This window comes from Pinus tabuliformis, chromosome 4_2, assembly GCF_031772625.1.
Source record: "Pinus tabuliformis cultivar Carrire ecotype Pingquan chromosome 4_2, CPIR1, whole genome shotgun sequence".
Classification (NCBI taxonomy): Eukaryota; Viridiplantae; Streptophyta; class Pinopsida; order Pinales; family Pinaceae; genus Pinus; species Pinus tabuliformis.
Window position 1 is genome coordinate 1104737477 of NC_142304.1, and position 22898 is coordinate 1104760374.

Below are 22898 nucleotides of genomic sequence, written 5' to 3' on the forward strand. Positions count from 1 at the left end.
AACCTGTGGTGCTCCAAATGACTGTGGGGGCACACAAGTGTCCTCAGGGGTCTCCAAACAAATTGAAGATGCTTGTAGGTTGCCTCCAAGGGCTAGGATGATAATGGAGGACATGCCACATCATCGTAGAAGTCCTGGATCATCTACCAAGTGTATGGTGTAGATCTGGGGCCAACTGGGCATGATGGATCAAGTGCATCGTCTTCGTCCAATGAGTGAACCACGAACAATCTCTAAATGGCTGTGGGGATCCATGAAGTACAATCTACTGCTATGGAGGCCCATGACTCTCAACGCTCACCCTATATGTGCCAATGTAGCCCTCTAGAGGATTAGGACCTCGTATAGGGAGACCAAACTCCAAATGGAAACCATCTACAATCCTGCATAAGATCCAATGCGTCCCCTTGGCTTCCAGTGCAACAAGTCATTAGAGAAATCGAACAAATGAGCTTACCTAATCATGGACCACAGGTGGGGACTTCATAATGCCTTGGCCTTCCATAATGTGCTTCGGGATGTGCCAATGTCTCCTAAACTCCCAATGGGGTTAACCAAGTACCCTATTAGGTGGTTTTTGCTTCTACAAGGGATAATATAGTCAAGGTACATCCGTCAAAAGGTGGTGGCATGTGGCAGATAGGTGAATGAGGTAGGGAATGAGAAGGGGAAGCCGTAGGTCACATGCTGGGACACAAGGGTAGCTAATAAGAGGGAAGCCCACACTTGGGATTTTAAGGTGTAGGAAGGAGCAATCATGGTACATGAGGTGCCCCGACCTTGATTTTTCCACCCTTCTTTATATGCCTTTTGCCTTTTTATGATTTTATTTGATTAACTGCTCGGGGTTCAAAGGGTTAGAGCATGATGTATAAGATATAGCAGTGAATTCCCCTCTTTAAGGTGGGGTGGTTCATTGCTCACCAGGGGTTGGAACTTGGGACAACCATGGGTTCCTATATGATGAAGAAGGCTCATAGAAGCTTATGGAACTAGGGTGATGGCCATGATGATGGGGGTAGAGCTCATGTATGGGCTTTTGCCCACCTGCTAAATGTTTTTATCCCGACCATCTTTTGCATTTTGTGGTACTTTTCCTGTTGAATGTGGCCATATATGCTTTTAACTTTCTTTTTAGCTGCATCAACCTTTGGGCTTCATTCCAGGCCATGACCCAAGGTGTGGGCAAGGGGAAGAGGCAGACTAACCCTATGTGGACCCAAGTGGGAAAAATGATGGATGAGATAATAATGAGTGGAAAAAGGGTAATATAAGCAGATAAAGAAGTAGGACCATGCAACCAAAATCGGGGTTTCCTATGAAATACCATCCCTGAAACCAAATGGTCAGTAAAAAAGATCCCACGGGTTTAGAATCCAAGGTTAATTCCTAAAAGGGGTCTAGGGGACAGAAGCACAAACCTAGCCCATTCTTTCCGCCGAAGCACAGAGCTAGCCCATTCTTTCCGCCGAATCCCCCCCATTAATCCATGCCCAGAAGTGTCCATGATAAACAAACTACAATACTTAATTTCAAAATGACAGGTCATACCTTTAGATTCAGGAGGCCCACCTTCAAACATATGATCATGGCAGATGGGCGAGGGACCACATGGCTGGCTTAGGTGGCGAAGAAATAGCGCAATGAGCTAGCTGATGGCTGCAAGGGGTTTTCGGTTGAGGACCATTTTGGAGAATTTTTGTCTCCTAGGGATATTACCCACAAAATGGTGGGTAACATTTGGCTCTAACTGGGACATGATCTCTCAAAGAAGTGGGCGAAGCTACTCAAATGGGAGGTCACGAGAACTCCAACAATCTCTTGGTTACTGTAGAACTGTCACCTGCACATATAATAGATGGAAAACATGGGGAAACATGCTTTCGCAGCGTCTCATGATCACACAAGCTAATATGTTAGGCCATAAAATCAACAAAAAATAAAATATGCAAAATTTAATTCAGATGCATCTAATCTACCTGCGAAATATCATATGATGTTAGTTCTAATGAGAAAATGAACATGCAATGCATCCTACCCTAACATGCATATAGTAAGTATAATCATAAAGCCAGTACAACCAACATATCATCACATTTATATACATATGCTTGCCAGTATGATTACTCATGTAGCAACCCCCAAATCGAATGTGGACATAGTCATATGGCGGATGAAGTGGGGGGTGGCAGGAAAATATAATCTCCATTCGAGGTAGAGGGATATCCTAGGAGAAAGAAAACTGGTCTTTCTAGAGGTCCAGGGCTCTCTTTCTAGGTACAAAATGGAGGAATGAATGATCGCTCTCGGGAACTCCTCATCACAATCACTGCTTGTAATATCAGAGTGAACTCCTCATCACAATCACTGCTTGTAATATCATGCTTTGAGGATGTCACATGGTTGTGATGAGAAGGGAACGAAGGGTGAGAGAAAGGAGTGCAACAAATAGGTCTCTCAATGTGATGGTCGCAGTGGGGAGGGGAGGTCGCGGAGTGATCATAATCCTAAGGATGGGTCGAAAGGGATAACATATATTCAATGAAGGGTTCTTCCTTGACACCATATTCAGAAAGGGGAAAAGGGGCATTGTCACTGGAGGTCATATCAAAAGAGTCGAGGGAATTACTCGAGGAAGACTCAAAGTGATGAACAAGAGGGAAAGGCAAAGGGTAGGGTGAAGTGTCATATTCAACGAGATTTCCTTCCCCACAATTTAAAGGCTCAAGTGATCTGACTACATAGTCATGAGGTGGGTTGGTGGGAGCCTCATTGCTTTCCTCATTATAAGCATCAAAGATTGGGCTTTTATTAAAAGGAGAATCAATCATTTCCAACTGTCCTTCTTCATGCAAGGGAAAATAATAATTCTCCTTCCCAAAGGTATCGATGGATATGTCATCGCAAGTAATGTTCGGGATAAAGGAAAAACCAATCTCAATCTCATCTTCCCTGTCAGTATCATAAATGGGAGCACAATCAAATTGGGGCCCAACAATTTCCCACTTCTCCTTTTCAATGAGGAAATAATCTCCAATGTCACTTTCCAAGGAGCTTACGGGATCACCTTCCTCAAGGTTTTCAAAAGGAGATTCATAAGAGTGATACCCTTGAGAAAGGTAAGGTCAATCTCGGCCTCACTTTCCATAACTCCATTGTCTTCAACACATGTGCTCTCAAAATTATCCTGCCTGTTCTGCAGCGCCAACGAGGACTCATCTTCCTGCTCATTGCTAGGGCCCTCAAGGTCATCTTCATCTAGGTTGGTTGACTAGTGGGACCTTTCTTATTCTCTCTTCTCTTGAAGAACAATGGCTAAGGTATTTGTTACATGATTCTGGTAGTATGCTTATTGGAGGAGAGCATTAGTGGGGTTCTCTTTATATTCACATTTCATCTTATGAAGCTTCACTTCTTCATCATATAAGCAGGAGAAAACTTCATTAGAATTATATTCCCTCACTACCTCCCTGCATGACTTAGTATATTCATCCATTCTTTCTTGCATGACTTGGAGGCTTGCGGGATCCAATTCTTCGTCATCATGAAAGGAGGTATTCCATTTCACATTGTTATTGATGAGGTTATCTAGAATCTTCACGGCACAAGTTATGTGAGAAAGGTCGAGTTGACGACTAGGATCCTCTTCATAAGAACACCTTACTATGTCAAGTTGTACTTCTTGTGACCTATAAAACGTGATCATGAGTTCCATACCCATGCTCTCCAACATATTTTGAAAAGTTTTTTCATATTCCACCATTTTCTTTTGGAGTCCCTGAATCTCTTGGTTATTGAGTTTTTCAAGTATAGGACCAAGAGAAACCTCCATTTTCTATGATTTTGCATGTTAAGATTATAATGGAGTCGCCAGGGTGAATTAAAGTGCCTTGACAGATGCTTGCTTCACCCTACAAGCATTAACTTTAAAGTTCAATGAAGAAATAGGGCTTCGTTCCTCTAGTGGATTCGCAAATAATGATATGTCATACAAGGAACAAAGCACACCTCTCGTGTCCCCAGCAACAACACCAAAATGTTACCGCTCAAACTAGTAGGGGACCTAAAAGGGGTTCCTATGAGGGCAACTTCTAGGTCAAGGGTAGCGATGGAGACTTAGCCCACTGTCACCACAGCTAAGGCTCCTTGCTATTTATGGACTTTCACCGATGGGAGGAGACCCGGTAGTTAGGAAGTCACTTATAAAGTATAGATCAATGAAGGGGTGTGATGTGACCTTAGAAACCCTTTCCCTAGGATAGAATGAAAGTAGGACTTGCTTGCCTTTTAAGCAAGGGACTTGATTTTCTAGGGAGAGGGGATGAGGATTAGAGGGTTGAGGTAGAAGGATAAGACCTATGAAGGAGGTTCTCAAATCCCTAAAATCCTTTTGAGAACGTGGATTCTCGAGTAGGCCTTGCTAAATAGGCTTTGGTGAAGAATGGGACCACATAAGGCCAAGTGGACCCAACCCAAGTTAGGGGATGGATTTAGGCAATCAATGATGTTCTTAACCTGGCCAAGGTGAGGGGAAAGGATCAAACAAGAATTTTCTTCCAAAGATGTCAAATTGATCCTAGTAGGTTCTAGTCTTGGGAACACCTAGGCAAAACTTGATCTTAGAGCTAGGGCTTGGGGTATCCGGAGATTCAACTGTCGAAATTGCTTCAAATTTGGAGGAGAGCAAGGGGGCCCACCAACGCAGTTATATCTAGGAGATCGAAGTTTTCCAATGGCTAGTTTCCTAGGAAATTGATGCCCTAGGTGACCTAATGGGGCTAGACCTAGAAAGAAAGGGAAAAAGGTAAAAAGGAGGGTTAAAGTGATCACCCTTTTGAGGGACCAGTGCCTGATTCACTTGGGATATGGAGTCAAGGATAATAATGAAGAAGGATTTAGTTTCTTGTTCAAGGAGGCTCCAAAAGTCAACTTCGTCCAATGTTAGAGGAAAGAGAAGAAAAGTGACTTTTAAGCATTTATAATTCATACAAATGGTGCAAGCTTATCAAGATAACATGATCTCTAGGACATTTCATTCATCTAACAATGGCCCATACAAAGAATAAGCTAAATAGACACATAATTCCACATTTCGTACATGCAACAATTAGCCCTAATTATAGCGAAATTCAAATGTATGCAGCAACAAGAAAAATAGCGTTAAATTTGCACTTACAATGTTAGAGAGTATATCCAACTAGCATCACATTTGTAAATAAGAAGCTCCAAGATAGAAATAGCCCAAATCCATACATCAAAATTCATCCATCATCCAAAATAATTCTCCAAGGAAAAAATGCGAAGTTCTCTAAAGATAGAGAGATCCCAAGTCAAGTGATGATACAAATAAATCCAACTAACTCCTATTTATACACTAATTAGGAGTTTGATTTAGCTAATGGGCCTACATTAGCCCCTAAAAATAAAATAATGTGCAAATGATCTAACTTTGGTGACAAGCCCACCAAACTAGCTCACAAATGAAAAGGTAAGTCTCTCAAGAGGACAAATAATAATCTATGCATGTCATAGGGCTCTCTAAGAGGCCTGATGAGGTCAGTGGGTGCCACAATGAAGAATAGGACCCTCAAAAGCAACGGACAAGGGGTTGACCCCTTGTAATAACGTGTGGTGCTCCAAATGACCCTGGGGGCATAATATTCTTCTCATGGGTCTCCAAACAAATCGAAGATGCTTGTAGGTTTCCTTCAAGGGCTAGGATGATAATGTAGGAGATGCCACATCATCATAGAAATCATGGATCATCTGCCAAGTGTATGGTGTAGATCTGGGGCTAGCTGGGCATGATGGATCAGGTGCATCCTCTTCGTCGAATGAGTGAACCACGAGCAATCTCTCAATGGCTATGGGGATCCATGAAGTGCAATCTGCTGTTGTGGAGGCCCATGGCTCTCAACACTCACTCTATATGTGCCAATCTAGCCCTTCGGAGGATTAGGACCCCATATAGGGAGACCAAACCGGAAATGGAAACCATTTGCAATCCAGCATAAGATCTAATGCGTCCCCTAGGCTTTCGGTACAAGAAGTCATTAGAGAAATCGAGCAAATGAGCTTACCTAATCATGGACCACAAGTGGAGACTTCATAATGCCCTGCCCTTCCACAATGGGCTTCGGGATACACCAATGTCTCCTAAACTCCTAATGGGGTTAACCAAGTACCCTATTAGGTGGTTTTTGCTTCTACAAGGGATAATATAGTCAAGGTACATCAATCAAAAGGTGGTGGCATGTGGAAAATGGGTGAATGAGGTAGGGAATGAGAAGGGGTAGCCCTGGGTCACATGCTGGGGCATAAGGGTAGCTAATAAGAGGGAAGCACACACTTGGGTTTGTAAGGTGTAGGAGGGAGAAATCGTGGTACATGAGGTACTCCGACCTTGATTTTTCCACCCTTCTGTATATGCCTTTTGCATTTTTATGATTTTCTTTGATTAACTGCTCGGGGCTCAAAGGGTTAGAGCATGATGTATAAGATATAGCAGTGAATTCCCCCCTTTAAGGTGGTGTTGTTCATTGCCCACTAGGGGTTGGGACAATCATGGGTTCCTATATGATGAAGAAGGCTCACAGAACATGTTGGAACTAGGGTGATGGCCATGATGATGGGGTAGAGCTCATGTATTGGCTTTTTCCCACGTGCTAAATGTTTTTGTCCCGGCCATCTTTTACATTTTGTGGTACTTTTCATGTTGAATGTGGTCATATATGCATTTAACTTTCTTTTTAACTGCATCAACCTCCTGGCTTCATTCCAGGGCATGACTTGAGGTGTAGGCAAGGGGAAGGGGCAGGCTAACCTTATGTGGACCCAGGTGGGAAAAATGACGGATGGGATAATAATGAGTGGAAAAATGGTAATATAAGTGGATAAGGGAGTGGGACCACACAACCAAAATCGGGGTTTCCGTTGAAATACCATCCCTGAAACCAAATGGTCAGTAAAAGAGATCCCACAGGACTAGAATCTAAGGTTAATTCCCAAAAGGGGTCTAGGGGATAGAAGCACAAACCTAGCCCATTCTTTCCGCCGAATCCCCCCATTAATCCATGCCCAGAAGCGTTCATGATAAGCAAACTACAATACTCAATTTCAAAATGACAAGTCATACCATTAGATTCGGGAGGCCCACCTTCAAACATACGATCATGGTAGATGGGTGAGGGACCACATGGCTGGCTCAGGTGGCGGAGAAATGGCACAATGATCTAGCTGATGGCTGCAAGGAGCTGCTGGTTGCCGACTGAGGACCATCTTGGAGAAATTTTTTCCCCTAGGGATATTACCCACAAAATGGTTGGTAACAGACCCTGGAAAGAAGACTTGGCATACTTGCCAAGCGTGCACCCCTTGCACACCCCACTCTTGTCAAAACTGCATGCTAGTAATCCTGTGGCAATCTGTTGAAGAATTTTCAGCGCCCCATGATGCAAGTGTCCCATCTGCCTATGCTAAAGCTCTCCAACATCCCTACTCTGCTCACATCTTGCCTTGCTGCTCAAGGCTACACAAGTTTGTACGTGTAATCTGTTAACCGTGACGCCTACACCTACCTACACCTTAGTGAGAAAAGCCTTCGACCCCACAAGGTCTGGTTGGTGGCAGAGAACTAAAAGAAGGGGTTGTTAAACTAATCCTGACTTTCTCCGTTTGAGCTATCTCCTAGATTAGCTGAGGGGGGTGGTTGCTAATGAAAAATTAAGTTAAAAAGATGCGAGTTTCTAGGAGAATTGTTAGAGTTAAATAGATTATTTCTTTAAGATTTATAAGCAAAATTGATATAGCAATAACCATAAATACATAAGATAAGCATGAAATACATAAACAACCAGTGCGTTCAAAGTATTGCTCTTTAAGAAATGAAATTGTATTTGCTTAGAATGAAGTGAAATGCTTTCAATTGGAAAGCCAAAATAACCCTGAAAGTGAAATAATAAATTGTTAGCACAAGATATTATAAATTCTTTCAAGATGAATAAGTCTACGAATCAAAGCATGGAAACTATCTTGCTTAGAAGGATACAAAAAGAACTCAAATGTTAGACCAAGATGACAACATGCAATTAAATTTGCAACCCAAAATAATAGTACTTGAAAGTGAAATCAACCATTTATGACAATAATGAAACCACAAGATGAGTCAATTTCCAAGTACAAGAAAAATTAAACTTGTTGCAAAATTAAAAAGAATTACAATGCTTGCATCCAAAGTGCCTTTTGAAATAAGATTTGCATGTGAGACTTTAAACCATCAAGATAACAAGAAATTTAAGAACTTTGCAAACAAAACAAATATGATAGAATGAGCTCTTGGTTTATTTTATTAATTAGTGCTAAGACAAAGTTACAATTGAACTCTAGTCCTCAGACCTCATCCTCGCCCAAATGTTTGGATCTCACAATGAAGAGTCAATAGAAGTAGAGGGTCCCTAAAAGTCTATTCAACCAACATAAGTTGGAGGTAAGTTTTAACGAGGTTTGGGGTCTTCCTATACTAAAATTGCCTAGATGAAGTGCAAATTGTGTTAATTGCCCAAATTAAACTAATGATTCATGCAAATGTTTCAAAGATAAATGGTTTGCAAAAATTGAGAGCGTATGCATGTGTGAATTTAAATACAAGATTAGTAAAAATTTAGATGTGGAGTGAAATGTATTGATTTTAAGCATGCACAATATGAAATTTAAAAGCTAGAAAGCTAAGAAAAAACTAAAAGCAAGATTAGACCACCCACAAGAATCCCTCCTCTAAATGAGGAAGGGGGATGCCATGGGAAAATTCTAAAGCTCCCTCCAACAATTTTTTTTTTTTATTCTTTTATTAGCACTTAAACTAGGTAAAAATGCTTCTAAGAGGGCAACCCACAATATGAGAGAGATTTTTACAAAGATGAGACTCTAACAAAGCTAGACTCTCTCCCCAAAAAATATAACAACAACAAACTTGAAGATGAAAAACTCTCCAAAAGAGATTCACAAGGCTCAAAAGGCCCACGGTCTCGATGAGTTTGCAACTCTCTCCCAAGTGCTTATGGCCTCCCTAGAAATCAGTGTTTGGATAATGTGAAGGGGTCCTGCATACACACGAGTGAGTAGTTTCCAAAGCTTCGCCTCAAGCTCCTTGTTGCCCAATGCTCAAGCCTATGGGCTACAAAACACAAAAAAAATACCAATTTCAATGTAAAATTAAGAAAAATAAACCAAAACTGAACTTAGAATTTAATTTACAAAGTACTAGCTCAAGTAATGGGAGTGAACCCCCATATTTCTCTAGCTTTAAAAATGACTCTTGAATAGGAAATATAACTTTGAAATAAATAGAATCAAAAAAGTATTTTGAATTTTAAATGGATGATCAAGTAGCTATAGATTAAGAAAACTCCCTTTTGCTCTTTGTTGGATTGAAAACTTGAAGCGAAAAAATGGTTGACTCTTGGATCGCTGTGATTCTAGGAGTGAGTTGACCTAATTGAGATTTCTCCCGCTTCTAGATGGATTCCTGCACACAATATAAAAGATCTTTCCCATACACTTGAACGTATTAGTTTGCACAAGATTAGAGCAATATAATGAATAAGATAAACCAAACATTCCTTCTAAAATAAATTGACAAGCTTATCCGTAGAATACTACTTTAAATCAATGATATGTGCAAGGTAGTTTGCACACATTAATTCAAGCAAGATGACAAGCATAAACTAATATTAATTCAACATGCCAAAGAATAACACAATAGCAGTAATATGAAAGGATATCACTTCATAACGCCAAGATACCACCAGCGAGATATCCCCAAAGTCTTGATTGTATTAAGAAAGTATGCAAGTACAAAAGGATAGAGTTTCCTCAAGTCCAATAGCGTATGACATGATACAAATGAGAACACAAGGCTCTATTATATAAAACTATGGGAGCTAATCCCAATGTAGAAGTGATTGAACAAGTGACATGAGGTGACAATCCTAAAGAGAAATTCGAATTTGTTGAATGGAGCTCTAATGCCAAGTGTAAAAATCGAACTCTGGCAAGTGGACATCATTTTCTTCTTTCCTTATGTGCCAAATTCGAAGTTTATGATAAAATGACAAGTGTATATGGGTGGTAACTCATGTGGGGAAAATTTCCCACAAAAATTTCCACCAAATATTTTCCCAAATCCTCCCAAATGTGCATTAATTTCACAAATTCGAATTTCCAACTAAGCAACTTTCTCATTTAATGCTAGAAATTCGATTTTATTTGAGCACATGTCCTTTCCATGATTTTAAGAGTCCAAATCATCTTGGGACTTCACTTTTATTCCCCCATAATTTTCCACCTCATTTTCACAACATTTAGCATGTGTAGATGCTTATTTTTCTCCATTTATCTTATTTCTGGCTTAATTAATTGCCAGATTTCCCACTAAACTTAGGAAAAGTGGGTTTTGAGGGTTCAAAACACATTTTTAAGCTATCAAAGTGTGTCATAATAGAAAGGTGAGGGTGAGAGTTGCAAATTTCATTACTCATACCCCATACAACTTCTCTAGACATCACTTATTATATTACAAGTATAATTTTATTAGCAATTTCCGCAGTGCGGAAAATCTAAAAAGTTAAAAAATAACTACCTAAACCTAACCAAATTCCACGAATTTTTTTGTGTGATCTAGTATGACAATATACATTGAATCTAGACACTAAGATGTGTTAGGGGTTCAACCTTCAAACCGTCAAGCTGACTTTGGGGTAAAACGTGAGTGAATAAACTTAAAAAATTATCCGCCTCTGAAAAACAAGGGATAATTAACCCGATTAAAAAAACACTCCAAGGTGTATTCGTTTCCTGATCGAGTCCCAACATCTTAGGCCTGTTACAGACTCAAAAACTCATCATTACTAGTATCACTTATTACAATTCCCCGTAGGATGTGGAATCTAGGTACAAGAAAGTTGACGAGAAGATAGAATGAGAGTTTAAAAAGTCTGTTGACTGAAGATATCTGAGGGTACAAGTGTCCATTGCTACATCCTTGGGCATGGAGTCTTCGTATAATCATCAGATTCCACTCCAGTGGTCAACATTTGGCTCCATATGGGGATGGATGCTAGATATGAAGTGATAGTGTGCAAGAACCTGAAATCTACATCTATCGACAAAAGACTTATATCAACAGTAGTTATTCTAAATATTATCAAATGAAATCAAGTACATAAATGAAGAAATGAAAATTTATTTTAAGAGCATAAATGACAATTTATTCACGAAATAAAACTAATTAAACAAAAATGACAAGGGATAAGGTTAGAAATATGATACAAAAAGATGCCCCATAGAATTAGATGTCCTCAATGAAGTTCATGCTGAGAACCTGCGTACTTTCGGGTAAATCCATGGGTGGTTTTTCTGATGTGTCCTGGCCAATTCTGAATATCTTAGGACTTTGGTCTGTGCCAACATTGTGTTGTACATGGTCATCAGATTTACCAAATCCTTTCCGCTTTTTTCTTTTCTTAATAGATTGTGATGTTGATGTTGAGGTAATCAAAGTAGACTTTTCTGTCTGATTTACAAGATGCTCCGATGGAAAATTCAAAGTATCCAAGACTTCTTTGACTTGCCTTTGTCCATTTTGCTTTTGCTCTGACATGGGTGATGGATCAATCTCATAAGTATAAACTTGATTCCCCTCAGTTTCCTTGCTATCCAAGTCTCCATCAATTAGCCATTTTTCAATGGAGTAAATGACCTCATAATGAGATGAAGGTTGTTTCAGTGGATTGGGAGGCTTATGATTTGTTTCTTTGTTCTCTTCCCATTCATCATTTAACCTAAGTTGGAATTTTTGTACTTGTAATCTTTCCATTTCATCCAACCTATTTTGAAAAGTGACTTGATTAGCCTTCATAACACTTATTTCCTTGGCATGATTTGTTTCCATGGTGTTGATTAATTGCACTTGTTTTTCTTCCATGGTGAGCAACCTATTTTGAAAACTGGCCATTTGATTAGAATGATTGACTTCCATGGCTTTTATTGCTTGTGCATGATTTTCCTCCATGGTCTTAATGAGTTGAACTTGGTCGAGTTGCATATCTTTAATCATTTTAGTCAACCCCTTGATGAGATCCTTATCATTCTCATTTGCTTTCGCTTCGATCTTTTTTTTATCTCCATATTTTTCTTCAAAGGCATCAATGATTGATTTTAGAGAATCAAAACTGTTTGCACGTAATTCTGTGAACCAATCCATTGCATTTCCATCTAATGAAAAGATGAAAAGTCTCATTTTAACATCCTCATGGTTAATATCATGGCACCATTTGCTCACACAAAGGTGGAAATTCCTAAGGTGAGTTTCAGTACTGATGGCATTGTTACCTAGAAAACTAGGCAACTCTTCAATAGCCTCAATGGCTTCATCCGGAATGAAATTCGGATAGCCTGAAATGTTAGTAAAATCACAAGGGGCGAACAAATCATTCATGATGTCATGCTCGCTTGACCCTGAAAGAGCAAATGGATACCAGAGAGAGGCTCCTATCCAAGATTAGCAAGAAATCTACAAGAAGCAAGCTTCAAGTAGAAATCCTTGCAGAAAATGAAATAAGTGGAGTCGCCACTTGAATAGCAATCTAACTCTATAATCCAACATGCAGAAACCAAAATTTAGTTGTATTTTCCAGGTACAAGAAGACATGTCTCCGACAACGGTGCCAAAAAATGTTGATCTTGCCGCCTACACCTACCTACACGTCAGTGAGAAAAGCCTTCAACCCCACAAAGTGTGGTTGGTGGCAGGGAATTAAGAGAAGGGGTTGTCAAACTAATCTCGACTCTCTCCGTTTGAGCTATCTCCTAGGTTAGCTAAGGGGGGTGGTCCTTAATGAAAATTGAAGTTAAAGAAATGTGAGTTTCTAGGAGAATTGTTAGAGTTAAATATATTATTTCTTTAAGATTTATAAGCAAAATTGATATGAGCAATAACCATAAATACATAAGATAAGCATGAAATACATAAACAACCAGTGCCTTCAAAGTATTGCTCTTTAAGAAATGAAATTGTATTTGCTTAGAATGAAGTGAAATGCTTTCAAATGGAAAGCCAAAATAACCCTGAAAAGTGAAACAATAAATTGTTAGCACAAGGTATTATAAATGCTTTCAAGATGAATAAGTCTACAAATCAAAGCATGGAAACTATCTTGCTCAAAAGGATACGAAAATAACTCAAATGTTAGACCAAGATGACAACATGCAATTAAGTTTGCAACCCAAAATAATAGTACTTGAAAGTGAAATCAACCATTTATGACAATAATTAAATCACAAGATGAGTCAATTTCCAAGTAACTTGTTGCAAAATTAAAAGGAATTACAATGCTTGCATTCAAAGTGCCTCTTGAAATAAGATTTGCATGTGAAACTTTAAACCATCAAGATAACAAGAAATATAAGAACTTTGCAAACAAAGCAAATATGATGGAATGAGTTCTTGGTTTATTTTATTAATTAGTGCTAAGACAAAGTTACAATTGAACTCTAGTCCTCAGACCTCATCCTCGCCTAAATGTTTGGATCTCACAATGAGGAGTCAATAGAGATAGGGGGTCCCTAAAAGTCTATTCAATCAACTTAAGTTGGAGGTAAATTTTAATGAGATTTGGAGCCTTCCTATACTAAAATGCCTAGATAAAGTGCAAATTGTGTTAATTCCCCAAATTAAACTAATGCTTCAAAGAGAAATAGTTTGCAAAACTTGAGAGCATATGCATGTGGGAATTTAAATACAAGATTAATAAAAATTTGCTTGTTGAGTGAAATGTATTGATTTTAAGCATGCAACATATGAAATTTAAAAGCTAGAAAGCTAAGAAAAAACTAAAAGTAAGATTAGGCCACCCACAAGAATCCCTCCTCTAAATGAGGAAGGAGGATGCCATGGGAAATATCCCAAGCTCCCTCCAACACATTTTTTTATCTTTTATTAGCTCTTAAACTGGGTAAACATGCCTCTAAGAGGGCAACCCATAATACGAGAGAGATCTTTACAAAGATGAGACTCTAACAAAGCTAGACTCTCTCCCCAAAAAATATAACAACAACAAACTTGAAGATGGAAAAAAATCTCCAAAAGAGATTCACAAGGCTCAAAAGGCCCATGACCCCGATGAGTTTGCAACTTTCTCCCAAGTGCTTATGGCCTTCTTAGAAATCAGTCTTTGGATCGCGTGATGGGGTCCCGCATACACACGATTGAGTAATTTTCCAAAGCTTCTCCTCAAGCTCTTTAAGCCTATGGGCTGCAAAACAAAAAAAAATACCAATTGTCAGTGTAAAATTAGGAAAAAGAAACCAAAACTAAACTTAGAATATAATTTACATAGTACTAGCTTAAATAATGTGAGTGAACCCCCATACTTGCCTAGCTTTAGAAATGACTCTTGAATAGGAGATATAACTTTGAAAGAAATAGAATCAAAGAAGTATTTTGAATTTTAAATAGATGATCAAGTAGCTATAGATTAAGAAAACTCCCTTTTGTTCTTCATTGGATTGAAAACTTGAAGCGAAAAAATGGCTAAGTCTTGGATCCCTGTGATTCTAGGAGTGAGTTGATTTAATTGAGATTTCTCCCACTTCCAGATGGATTCCTGCACACAATACAAAAGATCTTTCCCATACACTTGAACACGTATTAGTTTGCACAAGATTAGGGCAAGATAATGAATAAGATAAACCAAACATTCCTTTTAAAATGAATTGACATGCTTATCTCTAGAATATTACTCTAAATCAATGATATGTGCAAGATAGCTTGCACATATCAATCCAAGCAAGATGACAAGCATAAATTAATATTAATTCAACATGCGAAAGAAATTAAACACAATAGCAGTAGTATGAAAGGACATCACCTCATAACGTCAAGATAACACCAGCGAGATATCCCCAAAGTTTTGATTGTATTAAGAAAGTATGCAAGTACAAAATGACAAAGTTTCCTCAAGCCCAATAGCTTATTACATGATACAAATGAAAGCTAAAGGCTCTATTATATCTATTATATAGAACTATGGGAGCTAATCCCAATGTAGAAGTGATTAAACAAGTGGCATGAGATGACAATCCCAAAGAGAAATTCGAATTTGTTGAATGGAGTCCCAATGCCAAGTGTAAAAATCGAATTCTGGCAAGTGGACACCATTTTCTTCTTCCCTTATGTGCCAAATTCTAATTTTATGATGAAATGACAAGTGTATATGGGTGGTAACCCATGTTGGAACAATTTCTCACAAAAATCTCCACCAAATATTTCCCAAATCCTCCCAAACTAAGTCACGTGATTCGTCCTAAACCCCCTGCGAATCCCGAATTCGGCGAATCCGACACGATTCGGTCCGGATTCGTGTCCAAATCACAGGACACGTCGTGTCCGAGGGCGTGTCGAGATTTTCAGAGGCGTGTCGCGATTTTAGGACACGTGTCCAGTTTCCAGGACTTGCTAAGCTCAGCGTGGGTATGAAAATGTGTGTTTTCTCATTAATATTTTCATTTGGTAAGTGATTTGTGCTGTTGCAGCAAGGAGTAGAGCATTTTGGCAGCTTCATGATCAAGTCTAGGCCCTAGTATTGATATGCTATTCATGGTAATGTTAAATTCTTAAAGTAAAAGTGACATTCTCCTTAATCTTCATTTTCATCCTTTTACTTAAATTTTTAACATTACCATGAAATGACTCAGGATGTTTGAGAGTGGTTCCGGCCTCATTGGATTTCATATGGAGAAAGTAGAATTTTAGATTTCATTCAAAATCCAGCAGACTTATCAGTTTTTCAGGATTTTAGGATTGGGGGATTGCAATGTTTCCATTGAATTTTGTCATGTATTAGGGTATGGAACTCGTATTTAATCAAGAGCACCAAACCAAGAGCTTCTTAATATGTCGCTCCCGCTCCCGTTTTCGCTCTCGCTCCCCACTCCCAAGTAACACTGTTCCTGATGATATGGGTCTGGACACCACTGTTGAGTTGGCATTGGCCAACATGGATCTCAATGATCCAGTGCTAGAGCCTGTTAGATTTGATGACTTAGAGGGGTCAGCCTCCATACCAACAGATGCAGAGGCGACTATGGATACAGGGGAGGAGGAGGATGCAGAGGAGAGCAGTGGGGACCATGATGATGGGGACAATGATGCTGATTGATGCCTTGAGGCTTGTGTACCTGTAGTTGTTTTATATTTTCTATTTCTATTTGCCATTGGCATTGCACCAACACTACCTATGTAACACATTTTGATTTGATGACTTAATGAGAAAACTGCAGTTGTCAGTGTGTTTATCTTACTATCTTGTAGTTGTAAGTTGTCTTTCAGTTATGAATTATGAATCATGATTTAAATTTTTAATAGATTTATCATTTATGTGACTAGTACCACTGACATTTATTTGAATTTTGTATGTACTATGCATGCTAATAGCTATAGATGAAGATCTATGTTTGAAATCAATAAATTTGTATCATTAATTAAAATTTGTGTAAGAAATTTGATAATATCTACTTTTGAATATATATATATATATATATATATATATATATATATTTTAAATATATATATATATATATATATATTTAATAAAATAATATATAACGTGTCCTTTTTCGGGGGGTCAGCGTGTCTGAATCCGACACCACGAATCCCGAATCCTACGTGTCCCGAATCCCGTGTCAGGTGACTTAGCTCCCAAATGTGCATTAACTTCACAAATTCGAATTTACAACTAAGCAATTTTCTCATTTAATGCTAGAAATTTGATTTTATTTGAGCACATGTCCTTTCCTTGATTTTAGGAGTCCACATCACCTTGGGACTTCACTTTAATTTGCCCATAATTTTCCACCTCATTTCCACAACATTTAACATGTGTGGATATTTATTTTTCTCCATTTATTTAATTTATGGCTTAATTAATTGCCAGATTTCCCATTAAACTTAGGAAAAGTGGGTTTTGAGGGTTCAAAACACATTTTTAACCCATCAAAGTGTGTCATAGTAGAAAGTTGAGGGTGAGAGGTGCAAATTTCATTACTCATACCCCATACAACTTCTCTAGACATCACTTATTACATTACAAGTATAATTTTATTAGCAATTTCCGTAGTGCGGAAAATCTAAAAAATTTAAAAATAACTACCTAGACCTAACCAAATTCCACGAATTTTTTTATGTGATCTAGTATGGTAATATACATCGACTCTAAACACTAAGATGTATTAGGGGCTCAACCTTCAAACCGTCACCCCAACTTTGGGGTAAAACGTGAGTGAAAAAACCCAAGAAATTATCCGCCTCTGGAAAAGAAGGGATAATTAACTAGATAAAAAAAACACTCCAAGGTGTACTCGTTTGTTGATCGAGTCCCAACATCCTAGGCCTATTACAGACTCAAAAAATTATCATTACTAGTATCACTTATTGCAATTCCTCGCAGGGTGTGGAATCTAGGTACAAGAAATATGATGAGAAGATAGAAGTAGAGTTTAAAAACTCTGTTGACTGATGATATCTGATGGTACAAGTGTTCATTGGTACATCCTTGGGCATGGAGTCTTCATATAATCATCAGGTGCCACTTCAGTGGTCAACACAACCTGCAAAGGTTCCTCATCCTCACACCTATCTGCTTCATTGTCCCAAAAGCTAGATGCTTGAGGTATGCCTTACCTCTGCTAAAGATGACATCATATCCCTTATCATCAAGGTTTGCTACTAAAACTTGGTTCTTCTTCAGCCCTGGAACATAGAGAACATCTCTGAGATGGAGAGAGCTCCCAAACTCTCTTTCAACGCTGACAATACCAACTCCCTTGGTTGCATACTTGCCATTATCTCCAAGCTTGATATGAACCTGCATATCCTTCTCCTCTAGCGGGTTGAAATACTCCCTATTCCCGGTCATGTGGAAAGAGGCATTTGAATCAATACACGTGTTGCTGCTTACTGAGCTTGCCATGCAAGATATCATTGAGAAATATTTCTCAAGCTGAGAAGTAAACCCATCTACCTCAGCCAATGCAGCTACATGTTCCTTATTCGACTCCTTTCGATTTGGACACTTAGTAGCATAGTGCCAAAATCATGGTAATGGAAGCACTTGATATTACTTAGATCCTTCTTCTTCTTGTCACTCTTTTGACTGGTCTCGTCCTTCCTTTTTCCTTTCTTGCCTTTGGATTTACTTGCAAGAGCAAAATTCTCCTCTTTATTCCCAACCTTTGATCCCTTGCCACTGCTGCTGGTAGAAGCCTCAACAAGATTGAGCTTGAGCTCCTCCTGAGTGAAATCACTCCACAGGCATTCCCAATCTGGTAGCTTGCCTCGTCCAGTTATTCCTTGAATGAAAGTTCGCCATTCCTTGGTAAACCCATTTAGAGTTGTCCACACCAACTCAATGTCTTCTGGTTTCTCTCCTACATCTACAAGCCCATCTCAAACTCCTTGAATCCTGGTGAGATAGGAAGTTACGTTCTCACCCTTTTGCATCTTGGTGATCCCCAATTTCTCCTTGAGAGTCATTTTACAGTTCTTAGATGGATCTTGGTATAGTTTCACAACAACATCCCACACGTCCTTTGTCCTATTCTTATCTGCATTATGTGGAACTATATGATCTCGAACTCCATTGAGGATCATCCTCTTCGCCTTGGATATCTCCTTCTTGTACTCATGGAAATAGATAGGATCTACCGGTACAACTACAACAACTGTCACGGACTCCTTCAGACCATGCTCATCCAATAGAAAGAGCATCCTAGCCTTCCATACACCAAAGTTAGAAGCTTCGTCAAGTCTATCCTGATCTCTGAGCCCGGTTGAGGCCATCTCAGTGAAAACTAAACACTAGAAATCTTCTTTTCCTATTTGGCTTTCTCCCAAAACTGAGGTCTATGTGGCGATCGATTCTATTCATTACTCTGATACCTTGGGGAAAATCCACAAAATTCTGCAGCTGCTAATATGAACAATTTGAAAACTAGTTTCTTTTCATATAGACATAGAATTTCTCTACTTATATTGCAGCGGAATCGGAACAAAAATAACTACACAATCACACAATTCAGCAACACAATTTTTCTAGGGAACCCAACTGGGAAAACCCTTTGCTTGCTTCAGAATTCTTTTTGATAAAAGAATGAGCAACAGATCTCTGACAATACAACTTTGTCTCAATAGAAATCAATCTGATTTCTCTGCTAGTACTAAGCTTGAAACACCTGCAAGTAACCTTGATCTTGCTCCTAAATCCTTGTGTACTTCTGGAGGCCTATTTCCTTGTGCTGAAATCCCTATTTCCTAGCGCAATAGGTGCTCCTATTAAATAGGGATGCTTCCTATTTCCTAGCCCATTCCCTGCAAGAATTCTTCCTCTTCAATAATTCGCACAAGCTTCTCTTGGTAGCCTTTCTCTCACAAGCTCAAACACAAACTAGTGCATACAAAATTATGATTACAATTGTGCCTTTGCTCTTCCTTATAAGCACTTCGAATGGCTAAATCTGGCAAGTCTTTATTTCAGGAAATCGAATTGGTGGTTGAGTTGTTAACGGAGTTGAAGTGGCTCATGCAACTCGTCTTAAGTCTCGATCTAGAATTGGAGACTTGTCACTCATCCTTTTCCAAGTTAACTCGCACTAGAAGACAATAACTAAGACTTCTACTCTAGCACATCAGTTGAACTGCTTCATAACTCGTCCTAATTTATATGGACCCATCCTAAATCACAGGAATTTGTCCTAACATATAGGGAACTCGAGCATGCTAAAGAAGAACTTGTTGAGGTCTCTTTGACTACGGCACAAGTCAAAGAAACCTTTCTTGCTACCATTTTCAACAATCTTTGTCACATCCAGTATTCAGAACTTTGACATCAATGACAAATACTGTCCAACAGTACTTTGGAAATTGCTTTTAAAATCACAGCGGTAACTTTCATAGCAGATCACTTTCAGCCATAGGTTTTATCAGTCTGTGATTCATGTGGCTTCATTGACCATTATTGACTTTCATATCATTCAGAATGGAATCTGTGTGTGAATCTGAAGAGTTGTTGTAAATGCAGGTGTCCTTGATACTCCTTCAAAACTACAAAGCTCCTACTAGTGCTTGCGTAGCCTACGAAGTTCTGAAGTTCATCAATTCAAAAGCTTCTGCGCAATCATTGTCTTTCACAGTCATATTTCCTTCTTTTACAGTAATTCCAAAATCCTTGCAAAATCTAAGATGTCTACAGCTTGAAGACATGGAGCAGTCTCTATATGCAGCTGAAATCAATGAAGGGTCTGATTTTTCAAAGGCCGTCACAAGCGGTCTTAAAAGGCTGCCACCAACGACACACATATCTGATGATCTCGTGGCTTCCTTTCTGCATTTTGTTCATGTTTTGAAGGTGTCTGCAGTGCTTCTGGTAGCTCCAACTACCCCAAACAGCCGTTTAGACAGCAAAGGAACCAGAATGCAACAAGTGGAAGACTCGCAGGTATAATCTTTATCTGCAGAGGGAACTTATAGAAGACAGATAAAATAAAACAGTAATCGTTTAACTTTCTGGAATCAGTGTAGATCCACGATTCTGTTCGCAGTTGTACCAAGTTATTCATGAACATCATTTGTACAATAATTTTGCTATACATGTCAGATTACCAAATAAAAAGTCTATTGTATAAAATGGTAAATACTGTTCTTGCAAAATGTCATAGAACTACTGTAATTCTCTCATCATGCATTAGATGTGAAAGTTTCTAGACAACTATATCTGATATGTTGATCTAATTTGAACAAAGTTTCTGTTAATTGTGCTATGTCCTAGAACTAATTCTGGCAGTTTTTTTTGCCTTCTTCAGATGCTTTGCAAGCTTGGCGATCTTTTGGCAAGTCACATGGAACTTATATTCTCAAAAGAACTACTGGAAAATCAAAATACTCCCATTGAGATTGAGAAAAATGTAGAAGATGACTGGCGTAGATTGTATGGATGACACTTATCTTCATTCCTGTTAAGAATTTTGTTTTGTATAATGTAACCTTTAAAAGTTTAGACTGAAAATGCTTAAATTGATGTTATGTTTTATCAAACATTACAAAAATTCAAATTCTTGATTTGGAACAAAACATGCAATATCTTGCTGGAAATTATGTTTCAGTGAATAGGAAAGCTGTTTGTTGTATGGTAACATACAGATCATGCTCTATTGCTGAAAAGTATAGAATTTGGAAACGGGCCACAAATCAAGTGTGATTTTATTGATAGTGGCTTCAATCTGTGATAAATATCCAATATTTTCCCATTGTTAGCCCTCACTACTACACTACGCTGATAGTGTTTTAACAATGCAGCTGAAAGGTTGATTTGGTTGACATTCAAAGGATCAGGGTGATGAGCTGAGTAGCCCTTTAAGTAAATGTTGCCACTGTTTAGCTTGACACCACATTCTTTTGCCATATGCTGTCCTCGACATAGTAACAATACTGTACAATTCTACCTTTCAGGAACAAATTTCATGCTGTTAGCTGTTATGAACACAATTTCTGAAAATAGCTAGAGAAAACATGTATATGCCAAATATTGAATGGGACCATGTCACATGGATCTATTAATTTTCCATGAAACTCTGCAACTACTTGGATGAATAACTGAAAACTGAAACCAAATTTACTTTCACCAAGTTACAAAGTTCCTTAACAATTTATACGCAATGGAATAAAACACCAGAGATAAAAAACACAATCACACAAATTGACACGTTTGTTTACCTAGGAAACCCAAAAGGGAAAATCTGCTATCTTTGTTGTGGTATTTTATTGATTGTCCTTGAACAATTTGATCTATTACAAAGCAATATTCTCTGAGAAAGTGGTCTGCTTCTTCTCACTAATCGCAGCTGATACAATTAATTTTGGCCTGCCTTGATCACTGCTTGATCTCGGCCCTCTAGCACACAATTGTTCCCTGCTGCTTGCCTTGACTGGCCCTGCCTCTTGCCGATCATACTCCTTGATCTTTGTGCACTTAGAAGCCCCTATTTCCTTGCGCACTAGGTCCCTATTTCCTAGTGCACATGAGCTCCTATTCTCTTGTGGAAATCTTCTATTTTCTAGCGCATAAGTCTCCTATTCCTTAGCGCACTTGTGGTTCCTATTCTCTTGCGCACGTGTGACTTCCTACTTCTTAGGACACAAGCTCTCAAATCTGCGCAACTCACAATTTCCTAAATCCTTGCGCACTTGTGATCTCCTATTTCTTAGGACACAAGCTCTCAATTCTGCACTGTCCACAATCAAAGATGATCTCACAAACTCGTGAACAAACTTGTAATTTCCTGTGCCTTCGTCGTCCTCTTTATAGACCCAATTTGAGCATGCAAGGAAGGCCCAGTTCAATTTTAGAAGTCAAGTTGTAATAGCGAGTTAACTGAGAGTGATACTCTTTCTCTCTCCAATCAATACTTGGAGTCTTAACTCGCTCTAACTGAACTTGTAATTGCCACCTCGTTTTGTAGTCAAACTGATGAAGACTCCACTTAATTGAAGCTCCAACTCTACGCATGCCATCTTGATGATTATTCTAATAAATTAGAAATAAACTCATACTAATTGAAGTCTAACTGCTGAGTTTGTATTCCTACTGAGAGAAGGACAAATTGAGGTCTTCACTGGCTAAGGCACAAGCCAAAAGACCTTCACTCGCTACATTTTCAACACTCCCTCTTAGCGAGGAAGGTACTTCTGGAAGAACCTCCTCCACTTAGATCTGTCTCCAACACACCACGTTATCTGCTATTGTTGTTGCTTCCTTTGAACTAGAAGACCTCTCTGCTTCTTACTGCGAAAT

The 22898-nt window shown here is 38.8% G+C and overlaps 1 protein-coding gene across 1 annotated transcript in view; it reads left to right on the forward strand.

The window, feature by feature from the left end:
• LOC149173533 (period circadian protein) overlaps nt 1-21240 on the forward strand; it is a 73931-nt gene extending 52691 nt beyond the window's left edge. The window contains exons 3-4 of the mRNA XM_089424641.1: nt 20130-20546; nt 20911-21240. Coding sequence (XP_089280767.1) covers nt 20130-20546; nt 20911-21045 — 552 coding nt within the window. The 3' untranslated portion in view covers nt 21046-21240. The remainder of the gene's footprint in view (nt 1-20129; nt 20547-20910) is intronic.
• The last annotated feature ends 1658 nt before the right edge of the window (nt 21241-22898 follow it).